At 43.0% G+C, this 23,650-nt stretch overlaps 2 protein-coding genes across 5 annotated transcripts in view; both read right to left on the bottom strand.

Moving 5' to 3' along the window:
- OIT3 (oncoprotein induced transcript 3) overlaps positions 1 to 8,181 on the bottom strand; it is a 31,575-nt gene extending 23,394 nt beyond the window's left edge. For 2 of the 4 annotated variants that reach the window (XM_026851895.1, XM_026851892.1), the window contains exon 1: positions 2,932 to 7,044. In XM_026851895.1, the coding sequence (XP_026707696.1) occupies positions 2,932 to 2,995 (64 nt within the window). In that variant the 5' untranslated portion in view covers positions 2,996 to 7,044. Of the gene's footprint in view, positions 1 to 883; positions 7,045 to 8,037 lie in introns of those variants that run through there. The other 2 variants (XM_026851896.1, XM_026851893.1) reach the window with 2 other exon arrangements.
- An 89-nt stretch (positions 8,182 to 8,270) lies between these two features.
- The window catches only part of MCU (mitochondrial calcium uniporter), a 61,711-nt gene continuing 46,331 nt past the window's right edge, over positions 8,271 to 23,650 (bottom strand). The window contains exons 3-9 of the mRNA XM_026851764.1: positions 23,467 to 23,536; positions 19,222 to 19,392; positions 18,199 to 18,303; positions 14,894 to 15,054; positions 13,542 to 13,745; positions 11,426 to 11,542; positions 8,271 to 10,222 (exon numbers count right to left, since the gene is read on the bottom strand). Of these exons, the coding sequence (XP_026707565.1) occupies positions 10,145 to 10,222; positions 11,426 to 11,542; positions 13,542 to 13,745; positions 14,894 to 15,054; positions 18,199 to 18,303; positions 19,222 to 19,392; positions 23,467 to 23,536 (906 nt within the window). The 3' untranslated portion in view covers positions 8,271 to 10,144. The remainder of the gene's footprint in view (positions 10,223 to 11,425; positions 11,543 to 13,541; positions 13,746 to 14,893; positions 15,055 to 18,198; positions 18,304 to 19,221; positions 19,393 to 23,466; positions 23,537 to 23,650) is intronic.

The raw sequence follows: 23,650 nt of genomic DNA, 5'->3' as shown, positions 1-23,650 counted from the left end.
TATCAGCTACAATATATTTATCAGGTACAATTTTAAATAGCTAAATATAAGAACTGCTCTCCCAGGTCACAGTGATGTATAGCCCGTCAGGCTGTCCCTGACCAAGAGTCTATGCTTAGAGAGGTAAGGCAGGAGAGAGAGGCCCTGCTCCATTTGCCTGGGATTTTGTTCCCCACTGTGTCTCCTATAGCTATGTACAGTTATGCCAAGGTGAGTTGAAAGAGCTGTAAGACAAATCTGTGCACTCTAAAATTCTGCAGTGGGGCAAGAGAGATTGGTGGCAGCCCTCTGTATTTAAAGATCCACTTAGAAGTGCTCTGGTCTCCTTCAGAGACTCTGCCCCCCATTTCCCTCTCTGCAACACTAACCACCTCTGCAATTCACAGTATCTATCCTGGTTCTGTGTGATGTTGCTACCTCCCTGCACCTCAGTGAAACAGCTTCCCCATATATTTTTATTTATTATCTTAAAAGCTAGAGAGCATGAAGTCTGAATCAGGGCCTTCTGGGGAACAAAGTGTTCAACTCCACACAGTCATGTTCCTTGCAAGCCCACAAGACCTCCTGATCTTCACGGGAGATCAGATGTTTGTGAGTGAAGTGAGTGTTTGTGAGGGCAAGATATAAACACCCGGACCTCCTAGGATGTGCATGTCTTGTTCCTGCAGTGCTCAAGGAGCATGTTCGTCTTCAGAGGCTTTTCTAAACCTTCTGCAAACAATTAAACCGTAAGAATACCACAGGGAGAAAAAAAATATGAAGATCTGAAGTGTTCATTACATATTCAGTCTTCTTCTAATTAACTCTGATCTGGCAGCTTCCTCACTAAAAGTCCAGAGGTTTATTTTCACTTACATTTAATACCCGATTAAGCACTACTGACCCATGACTAGCTATTTTCTATTAAGCGAAATGAATGCTAATACTGCCTTGAGTAAGGAAAATTGATTACCATTTCCTAGAATTAGGCTAATAAAACCAATCATTCTGATAAAATGTATCTCAGATTGGAACAACCTCTGCTTTCCACACCACATTTCTTTTTAAGTTCTAAAACTGCACTCTCAGTTTTGCTTCTGTTTATACAACAGGGTGATGCAATTTGGGCCGTGGGGAGACATACTGTTTCTATTAGAATGCTCAGGACGCAGACAAACCTTCTCAGTTCATTATTTTGATTTGCTTCACTAGCTTTAAAGTGGGAACTACAAGTGCTTCAGAGAATGGGCTTCAAGTCGCCCGTGTCTGGCTGCAGCTGCTGTAAGTACCTGTCCTGCTGACGTGCCATCTTGTAGCTTCTCACAAACAGAACATCTCTCTTGACAAACATCCTTACACCTTCCTCAGCCATAGACACGTTTTGTCTGGCCCCAAATCCAGCACAAAAGGCAGGAGGAGCTGCCATTAGCCATGAGAGCGCTGCAGAGCCGCAAACTGGCACAGGGAGCACAGATCGGGGTTACGAAGGGGATCTCTAGCGCCGTAATTCACAAGATAGACAGAGGAGCAGATTCACTCCCAGTACAACCAGCCAAGTTCTCCCGAGCCGCAGAGGTGCCTCCCCTTACCCCCAGACAACAGCACTGTTAAACAAAGCTCACTTCTTGCCACAGAAGAGCTGGGTCCTGCCTTTTCTCTGCACGCAGCTGAACAGAGCTTCCTCTGGGCTTCCCTCAGCCTAACTCACTTGGTTTCCACAAGACAATTTGGTCTGGCCTTAGGGTGTCACTGACTAAGATTAAAAGGCTTCTGTGTTGTTAAAAGCCAAACGAGGCGAAGCGAGGGATGCCCTGTCAGCCTCCCAGCTGGGCAGCACCAAAAATACACACTCATTAGCTTTCATAGATTATAATTAACTTTATGAAATATCCTTTGCAGACAGACTCTGAAAACACTCATCTAGGGAGATCACATTGTCTCCTAAACATTCAGAAAGTAAAGTCAAAATTTACTGAGATGAACACGCAGCAAGCTCGGGGGGAGCTGGAAGAAGGCGTTTCAGGGGAATGGGGGAGCACACCCTCACGCCTCCCATTTCCCCGAGAGCTTCAGGCAGGAATGAAGAGGAGGGAGGCGAACAAGCAGAAAAGGCAGACGGTGCTCCTCGGAACACTGCAGAGCCTTCGTGGCCACCCTCGGACTGCCAGCACTGCCCCAGGCCAACCTTCCTGCAGACACCAAGCAGTCTTTGGCAGCACAGTTTACTAGAAAACTAATTTGAGTTTTTAAGAAAAAACTCCACAATAATATAGAAGCAACCAATCAACCTCCTATTGCTTCTCCCCAGACAACAAAAGCATGGGGGTTTTGCACAAGACATATAACTGTCTCCAGTTCCCTCTCTTTTTCATTTTTCTTTGCCCAATTTTTTTCCTCCCCAACACTTCTTGCATGGCCTGAGCAATTCAGCCTGACAAGCATTAGCTATGAAGTAAAGCTTTTCAATTTGTAATCTTGATGATATCGTTAGTTCTCTAGCTGACATTCTACCATATATATTGGATGACAAATCAGGCTGTAGCAAGCCCACCGTTCTGCAGAGAGATTAATCCTGTGCCTATTGTGTAACCAGAGGTCTCTGCTCTGGCACAACTAAGCAATGAAATGAGCAGCACTGCATTATGACACTAAATTCAGTTGAGATTTATCAAAGCAGCAGGTGAAAAAGTAGCACAATATCTACTCAGAGTCTCTCCTCCGAAGGGAGAGGAAAATCCCACGGTGTCTTTGCAGTAGAGATTCTCCTGATGTGGGAATCTTTACACTCTGTGACAGAAAGACCTTTCCAACAGGAAAGAACTCCACACTACCTTCAAAGAAAAAAGATACTTCTCACATCTTCTAGTCTTTCACCTGAGAATACTAAGGCTCGGCATGAACCTTAAAGATAGCAAACAGAAATAAGCTTGAGGGCAATGCCTTTTTACTCACCCATCAAAGACACTGGCTGCAACTGGATGACGAAGCAGATGCAGAAAAACAGGTACTGGAACATCCCACTCAGCCAAGGAACAGCTATCACTCAAGTAACAGAGGTTTGAAAGTCCTTGCATATGCTACGGCTCTTGCAGCCTTCCTCGTGGTGGAGCTTCTGACCCCAAGCTTTCTGAAGAACAAGTGTGACTGCTCTCCTGGGAGTTTACCAGAGGAAGAAGCTGAAGGGATGTGGGGTACAGCTCCAGCCTTGACCTCCACAGAGCAGCTCTGCCCCTTATTGACAACAGAGATGTACTTACTGATCAATCTTGGGTTTTGGACTCAACCCGCTATTGTTTTCTGGCCTGACTGCCCCACAGTGACACCTCCACTATCTTATCTGGAGAAGAATTCTAACCAGGGACACCCGGACATCCCGAAGGGATGGAAAAGAAGAACAGATGGGTGCTTGTTGTTATCTCTGCTCTTTCCACAAGCTCCTTCATGGCTCCCCACAGGCAGAAAACACCAGTAAGAGAGCCTTAACTGCAGGAAATAGTGGCCAAAGGAGGAGAACTGATCCTTCCGAGCAGAGATTGCAGACAAACGCTTGGATCAGAGCTACAATGAGAACATCAGTCAAAGTGAAAGACTGGTGTCCCACAGGGAAATAAGCTGTTCCTATGCTACACAGAGACCCTTTCCACTCCTCGTCACACAAACTGACCATTGTAGTGAGATTATCAAACAAGGCAAATAAGGACAATTTTCTGCAGTATTCCTGTAATCTCTGGCTTTAAAAAACAAAACCAAAACAACACAGAAGAAACCAAACATTACCGAATTAACTTCCATGCAAAACTGAGCGAGAACCTCTGCCTTACTGGTTCAAACCAAACTAGGTTGAGTTGCAGGTCATAACCACGAGCTCTGGCTACAGATAAGATATGGCACGCTGAAATCTGTTCCCTGTTAAAGCAAACCATGCACTGTGACTGGCAGTGAGATACCAAGGTCACCAAATAAGCTGAAAGGGATCTTCCCTCTCATGCCACTAGCTGTAGCTCTTATTATAGAGAATAGATTTAAAGCTCTGTTTTTAACATATATGTACATCTACACAAGTCCCTCCCTGCTTATGAACAATGGTCATACAGTTCTCCACCAGGAAATCATCTGCAGGCAGAAAGCTCTCCATCAGCAAAGAGTACGGCTAAGCCTACAGTAATTGTACAATCAAGCAAGTGTAGGCATTTATTTCCACATCTCCTTTGCACCTTGCATTTCTGCAGCAGGCTGGCATAAAGAATAATGTCAAGGTTGATGTGCTAGCTTTAAATCCCAGTAGGAAAAAAATGGCTCTGTTATTTTCATATTGAATTTGCATGAGACAAGGAGTTGGGTATTTGCCTGCTTTGCAGAAATTATATGTTATAAAAAGTTCTCAATGGCCTCTCTCCATCTGGGTGCTCCCCTGGCAGTGATGTACAATACGCTGCTCTGCTCCACCCCAGAAATCTTTCAGTGGTGAACGACTCTAGGGCAAAAAAAAAACCCAAACCCAACCACTGTGGCTATGTTGTGCTGACAGCCGTGCAGTACCAGAGAAGTTTTTTTCAACAGGAAAGGAGAACAAATTCACTATGCAAAGCTAGCAGGGCAGATAACCCTCAAAGGGTGATTATGTGAATTCCCAGAAGAGAAACTAAAATTGAACGGAGTGTAATACAGCAAGCCACAGGAAGTTATATTTTGCCATTTACATTGAAATGTTGATTCATACTTAAGATCCTGGGTAAATAAAACTGACAAGCTTGAATTGAATTTTCCGTTTGCGTTAGAGGTGTGTATATTTATCTGAACCATTTCGTTATCAGATGCCTTTATATTTGTAGGTGGTATACTAGGCCTGACATTAGTAATGTTTTGACAGTTATATGTAAGCGACTGACAATTAACATCGAGAAATGAACAGCATCATAGCAGTTTTGAGCCTCAAAGGTGTCACAAATCAAGTTCTCTAAAATGGATTAAATCAGGAGATGCCCCAGCATTCCCAGCAATGACACTATCCCAAAATCACCGTAACTGCTAGTTCAGTCTAAAGACGGAGAAGAGTCAGTGCGCCACCTCTAACATTTTTGGAATCCACAAGACAAAGACCATCTCAGTCTTCTGACAAAAGCACCAGCAGATGCAACTCTTCTATCAACAGTTTCTCTTTGCTTTCCAAGTTATTTTGGATTACATTAATAGCTCCAGTTCCCCCACAAACAATAGTAGCCTGCATTAGAGTAAGCCACTGCAAATCTATGCCTCGGGGAGCTGGAGCAATTATTACTAAGTAAGGAAGGGGGGAAGAAAAAAACCAAAAAACCCCCTTCTGCAAACAGACCCCCAGGGAGAGAGGATACAGTTCCAATGGAGTACTCTAGATGCTGTAGGGCCTGCACCCTCTAGGCAGATCTGGTACATCTGTTGTTCCCCACCCCAAAGTGATCCTGACTTCCCAAGCAGTAAGAAGAATCAGGATCAAGTTAGTATTTCTTAAAAGTAGTCATCAATATGGCTTAAAAGACATGAAGAGGGAAAGCAATATTAAAAGAGAGAACTGGAATTTTATTTTGGCACACAAGAGACCGGCTGCTGTCTAAGCCTAGGTATGTCTATTTTTAATGCAAGAAAGGATGCTAGTTTTGCAGGTGGCAACCACACTTCTTGCCCCTCCCAGAGATTTAGAAGGCTTTCCCACCCTTACAGAAGGGACTCAAATCCTTCAAAGCACTTGTTAGGCTGGAAAGTGCTCATCCTGCTTGTGCTAATGGACTAACGAGTAAAGATGCTTTGGTGTTTTCTGAAGCTGGCCTTGTCTTTGCCAGAGCCCCCTCTGAAGACACGCCAACGCTTGAGGAAGGTGAGGTGTGTGAAGAATCCTACAGCTCGCCTCGAGGGAGCAGGCGGATGAGCTTATCAGCACTTCCTGCTGCCGGGACAGAGGAGAGCCCTACAGGACCCCTGTCTGCGATTGATAGGAGGATGTATGTTCACAATAAGCCTTGACACGCTGCTGAGATGGATTGCACGAATGTCAAGGACTTAGATATAGGCCGTGTTGCTGTAAACAACATGTCCCAGGACACGGTGCCAATGGGAAAGGCTGCTGAGATCCGAGAGCGCACAGGAGTTTGGTGAAGTATGAGCAAACTCAACACAAGAAGAGTAAAATGCCAAGACTCCGTTAAAATCAGACAAGTACAGAACTCCTAGCAAAGAGCAGCAGTTACTTCCTTTTCCTTAGTGAAGAAGCCCTGTGAAGCAGAACTTGGTGCTTTGAGAGCGTTTTCCCACAGGTCCTACAGAACACAGTGTATTGTCCACAATCCTCAATTCCTAGATGGAGGAACTAGGGCACAGACAGCTTGCCACTATTGCAAAAGTAGTCAGGGGCAGAGGCAGGAGTAGGACCCACCTTGTACAAGTGCACAGAGCCACAATGACACAACATAACACCAGCTTCTCCCATACTTCAGGATTTAAACTGCAAGTTTAATTTCCACTCCTGTATTTTAGTTTTCTCTCCTTTAATGTCCCTATAGAAACATTTTTTTTCCCTAAAAGGAAATAATCAGAATCTCTTAGCACAGGTAGAAAAAAAAAATCTCTGTCCTATGTGAAAATAAAGTCATAGAATGTGGCACAGAGGAAAGCAGTTTGCATTTAGAGCCCCCCACAAAATACACAGAGGAGATGAAAGAAATTGTCCACTGGCTCAGAAAGACAGGGCAACTTGGCCAGCGTCACTTGACAGACATAGTGCCAAGGTCTGACAGCCAACCGCAGCTTCAGAGCACCCTGCAGACCCTCTTCGAGTCAACATGGAAGTGCAAGAACTTACAGCAAGGTGATCATCACCACTGCTTGCCAGGTAGGAAGGGCTGGAGGCCAAAAGAAAAAGTGTTTCTTTGCTCTTCAGGAAAAAGGAGCCATGAACACCTCCCCTGGAGAGGTTCGTGAGGTAGAGCCTCGCAGGCATGGCAAAAAGGAAACCCGATATATTTCTCCAGGCAATTTAGAACTTGACATGTATTTATTTGAAAGCTCCCTCAGTAAAAGAAGGAAGAGACATTAACCAAATGCGTAACAAAAGTTGGTAGAAAAAGCAGCATCAGAACACTACAATGCACGCTGCTGTTTATCCTCCACAGGGCACTAAGAAAGCCGTGTTATGTTAGCATCCAGGCAGCAGGGCTGCTGCAGGGGGACAGGACCCTGGGTCCTAGGCACGAGACAGCAATCTTCCAGGGGGACTAACAACATCCGCCGGACAGCCCCTGCTTCAGGGTACAGTTTTAGACTCTTCTTTAACTCGTTTTCCCACATCATGTCTAGAACAACATTAAAGCACATGCAGGAACAATTTTGTCAAGAGTATTTTCTTGTTTTCAAAACAGGGATTGTGGCGCTAGATATCAAAGTCTGCAGTTCTTCTGGATGCCAAAATGGATGATGAGTTATGCAATCGATCCAAGCAATTTGTCTAGGGAGGGCAGCAGCTCATCTGTACACAGCAGCAAACTAAGGGCTGCTTGGAGGAAGAGGGTTTGTCAGCACTGGCTGAACTGAATTTCAGCAGTGATTCAAGGCACGTCACAACAACTAACTGCTTCCAGTCCCTCCCTTCCACCTTTAAAAACACAAGAGTGTTGGCTGTTTTAAAAATGGCCAATCATGGATTTTTATTTTTTTTTAAACAGTCAATGGACATGATAAAAAACATTCTGGCACCAAACATCTCATCTGAATGTCCTGTAAAGTTTGGACAAAGTGCAGTCTGCTGATGCCCAAAGTTAATGAATGACACGTCACCATGACAAATCAGACCTCAGCCATTCAAGGGCCCAGAAAAAAAAGTAACAGAAGCTTAAAATGTCACTTTTCCTCTGAAACAGCACTTGAATGCAGTATAGAAATACACTGACACCACTTGGTACCATTTAGGTTGCAGGGCATTATACACCCATACATATTCTTATCCTGCAACCTGCCACACATCTCCAGATTTTGTCAGCCTCCACACGGAGCTACTATGCTGGCCAAAGGCAGCTTTTTGTTAGACCAAACATCTCTACCTCAACTGCTCCCAAGATCCCTGTGTTACATAGCTAGGCAGACAGCAAGATCTCCATCCGAGCTTCTTCAGGAAGGCTATTATCTGCATCACCACAGCCTCGGTGATGTAAGGTCAAGAAGAAATAACCTAAACAAGAAGAATTGGAGGAAACTCAGGAGACAGCTACCACATAGAGAATGTTCTTTTCTCAGATGGGCAAAATAACGTTATTCAAGAGCACTGATTCAAAAATTGAATAGTTATTTATTGTTCCAGAAGTACATTGCTCTTTTATACATATTTCATAAATGATACAGGATTTTACACATGTTCGGTTTTTGTTTTTTGTTGTTTTGTTGTTTTTTTTTTTAAAGAAGGACTTTTCTCCATGCTCCCTCCCTCATCCCAAACACACACCAAGGATTCAGCTACAGGATCGTGTTCAATTTTTTCCCTTTAAAACTCACCACACAAACAGGATAAAACAGATAAAAAATAATCACACAATGTAATTAAATTGAAAGACAGAGGAAAAAGGGGAAGGGAGAAAAAAAACAAAACTAGAAACATGCACCCATTCGGTCCAACATGCCACTGAGTGAGAAGAGGCAGCAATCCCAGCTGTGTTTCCACATCTGCAAGGCACCTGGCGTCTAGTTAATACTGATTTGTTTTTTTCTTTCCTATTTTATTTTTAAAACATGGTTCTCCAAAAAAACCCAGAAGCCTCTTTCCATGACACAGTGAGGAGTAGTAGTGAAACATCAAAAAAGCAGCCAGCCTTTCTGTATACAGAGCTTAGTGCCCTTCTCGCACCTTCATCCTGTCTCCACAGTATTTATCAGCAGGATGCTAAAACAGACTGACCTGCTTTGAATGAAGAGATGTTTTATCTGCTTAGAAATCAGCTAGCCTTGGCTAGAAGAGAGGGCAATGGGTTGACTTTCCTTCCTCTATTTCTTTTAGCTAAGAACAAGAGATGTCATTAGCCACTCCTAAGAAATTCTGACCTGTGGACGCAAAGTTCATTTAAAGCTACTTAATTAGGGTGAAGTGCTAGAGAACTGAAATAGTTCTGTGTCTTGCACTGTAAGAGCCCCAGGCTTTCAAAAAGTCTCTGGGCAAGGAAAATGTTTTGACCATATATGAGACCTTTTATCCTGTTACACAAGCAATCAAAGATCAAGTTTAATTATTCCATGTTCCAAAACTGTTCATTTAAAAGTAGGAGTCATGATTCTGTGACAGTTTCATAATCCTTTATGCCTTCATAATTTCACAGTCCAGGTGGCTATCAGATTTGGGGTAGGAAGAGGGGAATCTCCCTCCCTTAAGACTGAATATAAAAAACCTCTCATGCAATGCTGCCATTGATTTCTAGAAGGAGCTCAAGGGACGTAAAGTTTCTATAGTTATTATGGAATAATCCAAAATATCAATTATCAAATGTCCAGAAGAAAACTCATTCCTTCTCTCACTTGGCTACAACCAATCTGTGCTACAAATAAGCAAAGGAGGAAGTCAGTGGAGCACATGGGGTGAGCTGGGAAGTGGAAGCTCATGTTTTTCCAGTAGAAAGCAGTCTTGTATTAACTTTATAAAAGATAGCGGGTCTGATCAGAAGTGTGCGTGTTAATGGTGGTGGAGCAAGTTCTGATCACCAGCCATAGCTCCAAGTGGCTTGAATTCTTTGCTGTTTTTCTCCTTTTTCTTTTTTTGAGAGGGAAAGAGATCTTAATCAGGTAAAGGAAAATTAAAAAAGCTAAGCAGGCTGCTGGTGTCTTACCAAGAGGCAGACCCTGCAAAGCTGGAAGAAGACACCCCCCTAACACACCAGCATTACATTCTTTTCATGAACCCCCCCAATCCTGTATTTGTACACAATTGCCATTCAGACAGGTTTTAAATGTGACTATTTGCCAAGCCCTTTTCAGAACTAACATTCCACAACGTCCCATCTTCATATTTAAGAGATTTCCCCCCAACAGTCCTTTGTCTTGATTAAAGGTAAAAACCCTCCACCCCCATACCACCTCCCAGCTTCCACCTGCAATGCTTTAATTAAAAAGGCAAGAGCTATGAACAGGTTTTTGCCGGGGTTCAGAGCTTCTTTGCTGATCAGTCCTTTTCATCAATTTGCTGGATGGGCAGGTGAACCTGCAGTGGGTCTCGAAGCCTCTTAAGGTCCAATTCTGCCTAAAAGTAAAAGACACATTATAAAGAACAAGCTCCCAATACACCTTCCCCAATACCATTCCTCTTTACAGCACAGAAAGCTTTCCCATATTTCCTTGTTTTTCCTGTCCAGAAGGGAAGTGTTCAAACATAAAACAAAGCCACAGGCTCATATTTGGGAAAACTATTCTCAGCACTTAAAGACACTTGCTCTGTATCTCTCTAAACTTGCCTCCACGCAGACACTTAAAAAGGAATATGGTAGGGAAGATATGATGCCTAGAAACCTCACTGGAACATTAAAAAAAAAAAACCAAACAAAAATGCCACCAAAAACCCAACTAGATAAACGGGAATGGTTGATTCCAGAAGAAACACTCCCTGAAAATACAGCCACCCAAGGTTATCCATATACAGCACAGCATGAGAAAACTCAGAGGTCCTTCTGGGTTTCTCATGAAACCAAGAGCCTAGCCCTGATCTCCCTCTACTCCTCATGCAACTCCTTCTCCAAGGCAGAAGGAGAACACATCTTGCCCTGCATATCCTACACTGCCATTTCCAGAGCCTGGGAATAAACAGAGAATGATACGGAGCAGTGAAAAAGCTTGTGGTAGCTCTGCTTTTCCTGCTTACACCATCCTTCTGCAGAAACTCTCTCAGAAACATGAGGAAAGGTCTCTACCCGACTCCTTTGTTGAACAGATCCCACAGCGTGGACAGTCTGCCAAAAGTGTCTGCCTCCAGAATATGAGAAATCTGCCCCCATCGCCACTAACAATACAGCTAAATTTCTTGAACATTATTTTCCAGGACTGCAACTGGTGCACTGAAGTGCTATGTCAAGAAGACATGAACTGAATGGATGCAAGTCTTCATTCCTCACTAAATCCATCTGGTGTGTAGGAGCTGAGAAGAAAGGAAATCTTGAATTAGGCTCCTCTGAGGCATGAAGTGCCTGAAGCAACTCAAGATTTGCCAGCAGTTTCTAAAAGGCCCTTACAGACAGATAGAGGCAACCGTTTCATTTTGATTTACACATCCAGCAGTTCTATTCCTGCACAAATCAAAGCCAATTTACAGTGATTTCACTGGGGCTGCGACAAGAAAATGGGCTGAAAACTTAAGATACATTCATTCTTCTTTGAGGTGCATCTATTAATAGTAACTAAGAACTAGCAAGCAGTAATTTCTTGGTCTTATTTCTGGAAAAACTCTTGTTACCTGAGCAATTGCATCCTTGAGTTGATTGTATTTCTCTAGATCAAATCGTGTCTTTTTGGCTCCTTTATGGAAAAATAACAAGTACTGTCTGTCTCTGGCATCTGGATATACATACTCCTGAAAAGAATAAAGGAGAGAAGATAGGGATAAAGCCACAACAGGCTGCAGCACAGGGTACCATTAGCACAGTATGTATCAGGTGTGTTTTGGGAGGATGACTACTTTCTGTCAGTGAAGGCACAAGACCAGACAGTATTGTCTATGCTCACCCACTGTGGTGGGGTGACCCCAGCCAGCAGCTAAGCCACTAAGCCAGTCAGTCAGTCAGTCACTCCTCCGCAGCTGGATGGAGGAAGAGAATCAAAAGGGCAAAACCCAAGAACTTAAGAGTCAAGATAAAGACAGCTTAAGAAATTAAGAAAAAAAGACCCATAAGGGTGAAGCAAAAGCAATCACTCAGCACCTCCCACCAGCAGACCAATGCCCAGCCAGTCTCTGAGCAACAGCTACTTTGGAGAAACTCCCCCTGCCAGAGTTTATTGCTGAACATGACATTACATGGTATTATTTTGGTCAGTTCAGGTCAGCTGTGCTGGCTGTATCCCCTTCGCAACGTGTCTCCACCCCCCAGCCTACTCCTGGGGGTGGGGTGTGTGTGTGTAGGTGGTAGGGGAGGAGTAAGAGACACGACCTCGATATTGCTGAAGCGTGCTTGCGCAGTAACAAAAACACTGGTGCGTTGTCAAGACTGTTTTGGTCACAAATCCAAAACACAGCACCATACCAGCTGCTGTGAAGAACATTAGCTCCAATCCAGCCAGACTCAGTGCAGGCATTTGCTTCTCTACTAGTATCTTACACTCTAGCAGTGAGTTACCGTCACCTCCCTCCTGTCCCCAGTGTGTGAATCCTTCCGTGCTGGGAGAAGAAAAACTAACACATTTCAGGGTTCCAATACTGACAAGTTTGTGGGGAGCAAGGGAAAAAAAAAAAAGCAGCTATAAATACCAGAAGAAAGCCTTTGTAAGATGGCCCTTACTCTCTTATTAAGGTCATAGACATGCAATAGCTAACTAAAGCAACAATAGTTGCTTATGAGTTCATCTCTCAGCCAAGCTACACAAGCAAGAACAAGAGTCTAATACCACAGGTTTTGCCAGGGATACTCTACTGCAAAAAGTCACAGCATGCAGATAACTCGGAGCAGCAGAGCTGATCACAACAAATCCCACGTAGCCTCCACAAAGTACAGGTTTCCCTTCTGAAGTTAACTGTCCCTTGCACTGGAACACCCCACAGCCCTGGTGTACAGGGGTACACAACGACCAGGGCGATCAGGTGAAGAAAAGCTGCGTTCAGTGTCACGCCATCCCAGAAACACTGAGATTTTAAGGTCTGGCATAAGAGGTACGAATTGATACAGATGACAATTAAACCTGCAGCATCTGTTCTGATGGTCTTGTGACTGTAGAGACTCTTCGAGCCATCCCTTGGTATTTAGGTGGAATTATCAAGTTTAGGTGGGAGTGATGAGACAAACCATGTACTAGTAAATCCACACATAGTCTGTCACAACTACACGGATCCAGAGAAGGATCTGGATGGGAGGCCAGATCCATAAAACACCTAAACAAAAGCATTTCCAACAAGATCACTGAACCTTCATCTCACTAAAAAGGCCAGCATCTCATGTCAGAGAGGTGCGCTTCCTTGAAACTCAGAAGGTACCTCATGCACCCATAGTTTATCTAAGATAGTAAGTCACAGCACTTGGAGGCCTCTGGTGCAAGTCAACATGTGTGAGGTTGCGTGAGTGGATGCAGAAACCATTATCTGTCTGTAGATGAAGCTGCACAGCTAAAGCAGTCAACCACCAAACATATATACGCATCGTGGTAAGACAACCAGGAAATCAGCAGTGACCACCACCAGAAAATTTCACAACCATACGCCACCATCCCGGACAGCACAAATAAAATCAAGTGGCATCTAGGTTCTGACAGGATAAGGAAATGACAAAGCTACTTCTAAACAGGCACAATTTTGCTATTTTCCTAGGGAGTAGAGCTCAAAAAGTCTTCTACTGAAGTGTCAACGTCAGCACAACAAGTCCTACCTGGCGAGTCATTACGAAATAAGCATACATTGCCATGGCACTACCATAGGTGATGAAATAGGTGACTGGTTCCATAATGTCCCAAGAATATTCCCACCAGGTGAGGCGGGCCAGAATCCCAAACTGGGTGGCCATATAGGCCAGGCCTCCCCACAACACCAAGGTTGTCCTCTTTTCTGCTTTTCTGCTGAGCTCCATCCTTACCTGCAGAAGACAGAAACACACACCTTGTATTCTCAAGAAAAATTATGTTAATATCATTTAGAGATAATGTAAAAATAGTACCTTGTATTTATATTAATGTTAAGTGGTTTGAAACATGATTTGAGTCTACATTATGCAGACAAATCTAGACTACTTTTCAATCAGTCTCTTATCATCCATACTTTACTCCAAGCATGCTCTGAATGCCTCAGAGAGGTGTTTAGGGACTGGGGGTGTTGATTGACAGCCGGCTGAACAGGAGCCAGCAGTGTGCCCAGGGGGACAAGGTGGCCAATGGCATCCTGGCTTGTGTCAGCCCTGGCGTGGCCAGCAGGGACAGGGAAGGGATCTGAGCCCTGGGCTCGGCACTGGGGAGGCCGCCCCTCGATGAGTGGGTTCAGTTTTGGGCCCCTCACCCCAAAAAGGCCATTGAGTGACTCGAGCGTGGCCAGAGAAGGGCAACGGAGCTGGGGCAGGGTCTGGAGCACAGGTCTGCTGGGGAGCGGCTGGGGGAACTGGGGGGTTCAGTCTGGAGAAGAGGAGGCTGAGGGGAGACCTCCTGGCCCTCTGCAACTCCCTGCCAGGAGGGGGCAGAGAGGGGGGATGAGTCTCTGGAGCCAAGGAGCCAGCGCCAGGCCCCGAGGGAATGGCCTCAAGCTGCCCAGGGCAGGGTCAGGCTGGCTCTGAGGAAGGATTTCTGTGCAGAAGGGGCTGTTGGGCGTTGGAATGGGCTGCCCAGGGCAGGGGGGAGTCCCCATCCCTGGGGCGGTTGAAGAGTCGGGCTGAGCCAGCACTGAGGGATCTGGGGGAGTTGGGAACGGTCAGTGCTGGGTTAACGGTTGGACTGGATGATCTTCAAGGTCCTTTCCAGCCTCGTTGATTCTGTGATTCTGTTTATTTCTCTATGTTCAGAGATGTTCTGTTGCATTAACCCCAGTCTTTATTTACTACCAAGTTCATTTCCAATTATATAAAGCAAGGAAACAAAATCCTTCCACACAGAAACCAAAACCAGGCATGGTTTGGTATACACTTAGTGCAACATCTGCTTCAGTTGTCTTAAAACTATTCAAAGCATGTCAGGAACCTAATTAAAACCTTGAAATAAATTAAGGATGTGTTTGGGGAAGTAATGAGAAACATCTCACTTTTTCTAGTGGTGCTAATTGCTCCTTCAATTCCTCTAGTCTCCCTATCAGCTCCTTCTCTTTGTTCAGCTGGTGCTCCTCAATGCACAAGGCGGTATACAACTGCTGAACCAACGTCTTGACATCATTCAGCGTCGTTGCATTTTCATGGCTTAAGAGCTCTAGGGAAAAAAAGAGACTACTTTATATGCATGTATCCACAGAAGTTCTCATATACGCTTCAGGAACTTAATAGTCTGCACAGGAAATGTATGAAACTATCTTTTCAACAAAGAAGCCTTTGGAATAATTCCAACACTTTAAGACAATGAGATTTCTTCAAAAGAAAATCAGACTTTATTACTGGATATTCCTAAAATTTGATAAGAATAGGGAAAATAAATAGTTAGTATTAAGCTTGCCCGATACCAACAGCTGCTTCTGATCCATATTTATGTACAAGGCTTAATGCAAATGAACAACTAACCTACTATGATCCATCACAACAGCTGTCAAGAAACAGCCAGAATTCAGACTTACAGAACATCAGCAACCATAGCTATTGATGAGGCAGCCAAGCATCTTGGGGTTGTGGCCCCAGAACATGCAGTCTTATGATTCTGAGTACTAATGCCAGGAATTGTTTCCCAACACCGTGGACCACCCCCTGCTGTGCTGCCTACAGGGCAATGAAATTTTCCTTCACAGTATTTAAACAAAGTGACAGGGCCACCAACTGAAACTACCTTTATCCCTGCATTTCAACACAAAAAGGATTCCTAAAGGAAATCAGTTTGTAAGACAGTTGTGACTAGTACTATTGAATTACAGGCTCCATATGGAAAAAAACCCAACAGGTTTCAAATTAAAGCAAAAGAACTTGGCATTAGCCAAATAAAGAAATATTTTTTAATTTTTTTTTTTTAGCATCCTTGGGCTTGTACCTTAAGTTATCTTCTCAAAATATGATTTTTACTAATGTGTAAAAAGCTGTGGACAACTTAAGTTTTAACCCTAGCAGCTCAGGGTAAAGAAAGTGACTCAGTTGCCTGTGCGCCAAGGCACACGAAGCACACCATATCCCCCTCCCACCTAAAGGGATAAGATGAAGAAAACAACATGTGTTCCTACTGAAGTGACCATCAACAAGTACTTAGTATTTAAGATTACAGTGTTCTGGTATTTTAATTTCAAAATACACAGGGTGATTTTGTAAAAATGGAAAAGCAAAAGCTGAAAAGTTTAACAGAACTAATCTCAGTGCCTACTTATGGGCACATTCATTTTAATACAAGCTAACTATAAAAAATCTCCTTGGCAAATGAATCAGAGGCAGCAATATCATGTAACCTAGGTGATCCCAGAGCTCACCCACCAGTGCACAATAGGTATATCACAAAGGCAAGCTAACCAAAAATACATACCAACTCCTCAACACAGACTGCTCTCCCAAACATTAGGCAAGTGGGACATATGAATTACTTTACCTTGGGACAGCAATTCCTCCAGTGCAGAAACAGACACCATGTTTGCATTCTCATTTAATTGTATTAAAAATTACAGACTAGACCAGCTAGGCTTGATACCATCACCTGCTCTCAGGGGCTAACAGTTAGAAGAGACACATTGTTAAAATCCTCACTCCACTTCTCTGGCTTACAATGTCTTGTAAGTGTGTGCAAACAGCACATTCAGGACACAGAGCAGTAGGGTGACATTGCCGAGAGTAACGTGTGTGTGTCTGTGTGTGTGTGTGTGAGATATCCAGTGATTTAGAAATCCAGTCTTAGTGGAGAGTTTTCTGTTAAGGTACTCTTAAGGAGATTAGAAAAAAACATCTCTAGCAGAGGTCAGTCTAATCCACAGACAGGGGAGAAATGGTATTTCACCCAAATGCTGCATTCCCTCTCAATTCCAGTCTCCCACATACTAAGGACAAAATTCCCTGAGTCAGAAATTTCTTAATTTATTTTGTATTTTTATATCGTGAAAAATAAAGTGCTAGAATACTTTTTTACTGTCTTCCTTGCAAAAAGGTCCTTGGAAGCTAACTACATCTACAGAGGAAGATGGCATAGGTTCAGCAGATCTTCCTAAAAGTCAGCCGCCCAGAGCAGTCTCAGACTCAAAAGATATGGTCAGCCTCCAGGTTTGTGATAGATCAACTTGCTTTAACATGTTGCCGTATTCAGGCTGGTCAAGGTGGAAAAGGAACGTTAACAGTTCCCTCAGAGCTTTTGCCTTATGATTTGTTCATTATCTACTACTTGAAGAGAGGCATAAGACAGGAAGGCCCAAACACTAGGGAAAACATCCAGATAAATAGGGGAAGGCATTTCCATCATCTAACCTCAACTGGGAATGCAAGTCAAGTTCTAAATCCTTCCCAATTTGTTTGCCTGTCTACAGGGCTAAAAATTCTTTTTAGAAAAATAACGCTTGCAAAATTCACATTTTCGCCTGCAACAATAACAGAACAATAATGTAGACAAAAATCCCCTGCTATCTGTGAGCCAAGCAACAAACAGATCAACATTTCCAAAATGGGTCCTCTTGTTTAAGTCCTGGGAGGTAAGTATTGGCATGCAAGAACCTGGTGCTTTAGGAAGCTGTAAGTTGCCTAGAAGTAAGAGTAGATGGCAGATGAAAATACAAAGTTCCTGCCTCCACCAGTTAACTCTGGAGTGTCTCAGAAGCTTCTTGCAAGTTTTCATATCTTGAAAAATTACACAAATGTCCAAAGCCCATTATTTTAAAAGATTTTCTTATTGATTCAAAAGAGATTGGTTTCCCTTCCTATTTGATTCTTAGTAACGTAAACCTTGTAAGAGCATGGTTTCATTTATTTCAGTGTTTATTAGCTCACAAGGTTTCAAGGTTTACTTGCAAGGTTCAAAGTACCACACTTAAAAGGAAACAGTGTTAACTGTCAGGTGAGGAATTATTTATTCTTCCCAATCGGATAATATAACCATCAGTCTAGCTCCCAATTTGAATTGTACTCCTTCAGAATGAGTTAAACGACATTACTATCCAGTAATTAGAAAGAAAACTCGGAAAAAATAGCAAAACTAGAAGAAATTACATTTCTTCATGTATTCTTCTTATGGGGGTTACTGGGTTGGAGCAGAATGAATATTTGCTTTTTATCACTGACTACTCCTTGGATATCACTGAATTAGTCTCCAAGGGCACAATTAGAAAGTGCAAGGTTTCCTTTAGAAATAACACTTCACATTCTTGAACAAGTTAATAAAGCATGCTGCAGTTAAAGAGGGAACTGAATACTGAAATTTCTGATGTTTACCAGAACCAGACTGGTTTACCTCTCTTTGGTGGTCTAACATGGTACGTGACATCGTTAATGATCAGTTTGAAATCATCCAGCAGAAGCAAATCTATGCCTGTGGAGGAGGCAACACGTGTGCCATCTGTAAGGCAAACACAGACATTACACAGTAGAAACAAAGTACCTAAACATGCTGTGGCTAAGTTGAAATGCCATCTCAAATCCAGTTGATGGACTCCCACATTTTCCCACAGATGATACATATACCAGGAGCCAAATATACCAGCAGACCTTACATAGCAAATACTAGCTGAGCTACTCACGCAGCTGCTTTTCTACATTTGTGATATTTGGGATCATCTTATAAAAAGCAGTTCCCTTCACTTGGTGCTCTTTGAATATTTTACTATGTTTTGCAATACAATTCACTTAAGTGACCTTCATCTCTCCCCAGTGGCATCAGAAATTATTTCAGGCTCTGGTATTGGACAGCTTTGACATCATTAACTTAGCAAACACCCGTCTCCCAGGCCAAGACTTCAAAGGAAATACCTGCTTTGAGGGCACTTTCATAAGATGTCCTAACAATGTTTCAGAGCTCTGGTGCCTAGCAGACACACAGCAATTGAGCAAAACGGTGAAGTAAGAAACACGTGAAGTGAAAACATGACTGAGTTTTCATAGCTAAGCAAGATACTGTTTCCCTTGTACCACCTTTTACACCCTAGCCTTACAAATCGCTTAGAACCTCTACACAGGTTACACAGCTTGCATCTTTTCTGCTAAACAGTACGACTCACCAAAACCACCTCCATTAGCACTGAGCTGGAGTCCCCTCCATTAGGAACGTTTTCCTCCTCCACTCTACAATTGGACTTCTTTGGCAGACCTGACTATACAGGGATAGCTAACAATATTCTTACTCTAGGAACGGCATTTCTACCTCCTACTTATTCAGGAATGGTGAAGATCTTGCACCGTAGCAAATTGTTACTTAAAAAGCAAAAGGCTGGATGAAAATAGCTGGAAAGCAAGTAAATCAATTTGTAAATAAGAGTACCTGCTGAGTAGATTGCAACCCGATCAATTCCTCGGTCCTCTGCTTGCAGCTGTTGTAAGAACACACCAACAGAGTCTGAGATAGGTTTAAGTGTGAACTGGCAACGCTCACGCCGGGATGGAAGATTCACAGAAATCACAGGTAACCCGTTTTGGTAAACCACCGTCACTTCTACAGAGAAGAAAAGAAAAACAAGTGAACCCATTTTATCATACTAGTTCTGTATTTGTCCCACAGAGAGAGAGAGAGACAAACATGATTATGAGCTGAACATAACACAGACTAAATTATTGGTCGTTCTTTTATCAATAGATGTGTCCATCAACAGAAAATGGAGGGATGTCAGAGAGGTTTTCACTCCCATTAACTTGGCAGTATCTGTTAAATTTTCAGTGCTTTGTTAGAAAATAAGAGATACTTACTGCTAAGCACAATCATGTTCACATTAAAAGGCCACATGATGTCTAAAAGCCACATTGCAGCATAGTACGTTTTGGTTAGTTTCTGAGAATCAAAGTATTTTGGACTATGGAAGGCAAAACACTGTGCAATTTATTGGGATTTATAGCCCAAAAGACAAAGGCAGACTGTGTATATTAGGAAACATCAAGCAAGGACCTACTTCAAATCTTTTAATTCTTGTATTAATTCTGGTTTCCTCCTCTTTGTCCCGAGGCAACAAATGTTTAAGAGAACTGTCAGGAGTATGAGATTGTAGGAACGGCACTCTCAGTTTAAGCTTCAAGGTTATTTCATCTAAAATTCATGCAATCAATACACTTTGTACTTCAGAAGATAGACATTACTTCTTAGGTGTAGATAAAACAAAATTTTCCATTTCTTTAGTACTGTCGGGAGCTTTTGCAAGAGCATTCTTAAAGGATTTCTGTGCACCTTCCTAAAATTTATGGTAGCGACCTTCATGAACTGTAAGCTAGTTATTTTACTGCCAGAAAGAGCCTACTCTTTGGGATATCCATACATAGAAAAGAGAAGTTAAAAGTTCATATTCTCCAAGTCCTCTACTGAGCCACAAACACTCAAAATTTTTCCCAAGTGTAGTAGTTACTAAGATATAGAAGCACACCTAAAAATGATTCGCTCTGGACTGCTACGTATTTTTCTTATGTAAAAACCTAAGGTCTTTTTTATTGCACGGAGCGTTTGCCATGTCTCAAGGATTGTGCAGTCACACCCACCCACACTGCATCTGGCTTAGAATTCCCACCTCTTGTAGTTTTGGCCAACTACATGAACTACACCATCTACTTAAACTCATCTAACTCATGTATTGACATGCCGAGTCAATTTAAGCAGCTAACATCAAAACTAGTTGGTCAAAGCAGCCAATGCAAGTAAAAATAAAAACAAATAATGTAATTTTAACTACCAAAGGGAACTATTTCTCAGTATGCTACTGTTCAGAAAGTTCTGCCACGGATAGCCTTCATAGCTCCCCTTTCAGTGATCTGCTGCCAGACGATGAACTCGTTTATCATAGGATCGTTTGCACAAGTCTCGGGGTGTCATGCCTTTCCTGAAAGGGGAGGCTCATGTATGGTGAGAAAGGATGCACCAAGTCCACTTTAACGAAGCCAGAAGAGTTCTCTCAGACTTTTGAGTTTACTGTCACATGCCTCCATGAATTGAATCAAGCATTTTCCCTCTTCCAGGGGACTGCTATCCTATGCTGACAAAAAGGTCCTCATGGCATCTTTAAAGACAAGGTGGAAGTGATGAGGTACAGATATCTAAAATGACTAAAGCATCCCAAGAGGCCCCAGTATTTGGAAGCCTATAAAGGCCTATTCTCAAGACTTAGACACCTGACAGTATTTTAGTAGCTTTAATGTTTGGAAGCTTAAGACTCAGAGACAACAGTCAGATATTTATTGAAAAAATAAACTGTCAATTTATTTGGACAGTTAAACAGAATTTCAATCTATTTATCAGCAGTTATTATGACACCAGCTTTAAGATTTTTGCATTCTTTCATTCAAGTATTTGAGCAAGAGACTGATAAAAAATAGATTAGCATTAGCTACACTTACGATAGCAAGCTCGGAACAAGTGATCTACATGCTTAGAAGCTTAAAATAGCCACTTAAATATTGAATTCATTGGTTCTGTGAGTAGCAGATACAACATTAACTTATGTAGCGTTTACATAATCACAAGACGTGAAAAACATTCTTTAAAATGCTACCTTGATCATACAGGCAGTGAGCCAGTTTATTGTAGAGCAGAAGAGATAATAACATGTGCACCAACTCTTTTCTGTGTATCCCCATGGCTACAACCCAACCACCGCAGCTCCATCCCTGCCAGCTTCGGAGGAAGCGCATACCAGCACCAGCCCCGCTGCTTTTTAACCCTCCACACACCAGGTGGAGACCACAGTGATCAACAGGACAAGTCAGACGGCACCAAGGGTCACCAGCACTGGTAGCAAACACAAAACCTTTCTCAAGGATTTCCAGTTTAGGTGAAGAGTTAAATTCCAAATCATTTCCCTTTGGAAGACAGGCTCAGTAGGTCCTGAATTACAGCTGGTTTATGTTTTCCTGACAAAAAGCTTATAGAAGTAATTTTCTAGCCTAATTCACTGGTGAGGAAAGTCCATAACTCCAGTTTGATCCTCTCATCACCTCCCACACAAGTAACGTCTGGTCAGATTTTTACTGCATTGGAGAGGGACGAGCTCAGAGACAAACAAACAAACAAACACACACAAAAAAAAAAAAAGGAAAAAAATCCAAAGGACACATCAGTAACACAAATCTTACAGCAACAGACAGTTCCAGCAAAAGTTATTAAGAAGACACTGCGATACGCCTGTCTGCCTTGCTCTCCTCTGCTCTGACAGCCCTGTGGATTGCCTGCATGAGGACTACAAGTTAATAAGTGGACAAAGTATTTGTGCATTTCATTAATTCTAGAGCTAACATTCTGGCTAACCTTTCCTGATGAAATTTTAAGCTGGTATGTAAATACATGGGACAAGTAGGAGACAGTAACCGCATACAAGTGTATTGCACTTCCATTTACAGACCCCTGCAACCTGGCCGGGGATGCTGCTAAATAAGAGCATGCAGGATTTCAAAAGCTTTACACGCTATATTAAGCGTGAGGTTGCTCTGAGGTATGAATTCCATCCAAGCAGCACGGAGCTTTGACTCAACCATATGTGCACCAGTAACAGGTCATTAGTATTTGTTAAAGATTTCTGCTCTTGCATAAGAACAACCTAAGCAATACGTTAAGGCCAAAAGTACAGTAAAAAAAAAAGAAAAAGGGTGTGGCCAAATAAGTCAGTGCTGAATATTTACTACTGGTAAAGGTGAAGTTATTGGAAGAAATAACTAGGTAAGAGGCAAGGTAAAATCAAATCAGGCAAGTAGCTTCACACTTAGATTATCCTCTCAACCTTACATGTGTCCTCTACACCTGTACCTGTTTAAGCCTTCAGGTTTTTATTTTGAACTCTTCACAGCAGTCATGTTCTCTTTTTGCACACACTATCCTGGCAGGTTTTGCACACACTATCCTGGCAGGGGAAGCAGTTGTGCTGGAACCCTTTACTTCATTAACTTTCAGGCCTTATTAGCAAACGTTAACGGGGAGAGTATCCACTAACCCCTTGTGTCAGTCAGCATTAAGTGTCTTTGCACACAGCATGCAGATGCTAGGCGGGCAGGGATCTCAAAGCTGCTTGTTTCCTCTTTGCATTCTAGCATGCTGAGACTTTCCCAGTTCCACCAATGCATTCTTTTGTTTCTGTTATGACAACCTATCAAAAAAAAGCTTCATGTCTGAACAGTCCCAGAATTTAAATAAAGGAACAAAGTTGCCTCGGCTTCACAACGTACTCACTGCAGCAAACAGTGCTTCCAACCGCTTGAGCAAGTAGCTGGTATGAAGTGCAGTTTCATGCCATAAATAAAATTAAGAGGGCACACAGTACCCTGAAAGGGAGGCACCAACAGACCTCACGGCTACACCAGGAAAAAGTCTGGCAAAAAAATTTGGACAGCTGCATGCAAAGTACGTCTGTCTCCATAAAGCCTGTCCCGTTTTGTCAGGACAGTTATTAGAAAAGGTGCCCGTTTCCTTAATTCTTGTAGACCTGGTTGTCTGTCACTCAGTTTAAAACTAGATCACCTCCTAGCCAAAAAAAGCCTCAACCGGCAAAGCGGTCAGGAACGGGATTTAAGGAGCCCAGCGCGTCAGCCTGTGGATACTCACCATCGGAGGGCACTACGGTACTGCAATACGCCACTCTCGCACTCTGCCACGGAGAAAGCCTCTGATGCACCTAGAAAATACAAGCACAGCAGAACAGCCAAGCGTTCAGTGCCGCTCGTCTGGCAGAATCACAGCCCAGCGGCACCTCCTGCCCCCCGCCGCCCCCCCGTCTGCAAAACAAACC

This window comes from Athene cunicularia (assembly GCF_003259725.1).
Source record: "Athene cunicularia isolate RWA chromosome 6 unlocalized genomic scaffold, athCun1 chr6_part2, whole genome shotgun sequence".
Classification (NCBI taxonomy): Eukaryota; Metazoa; Chordata; class Aves; order Strigiformes; family Strigidae; genus Athene; species Athene cunicularia.
This window is presented reverse-complemented; position numbering and strand designations above follow the sequence as displayed.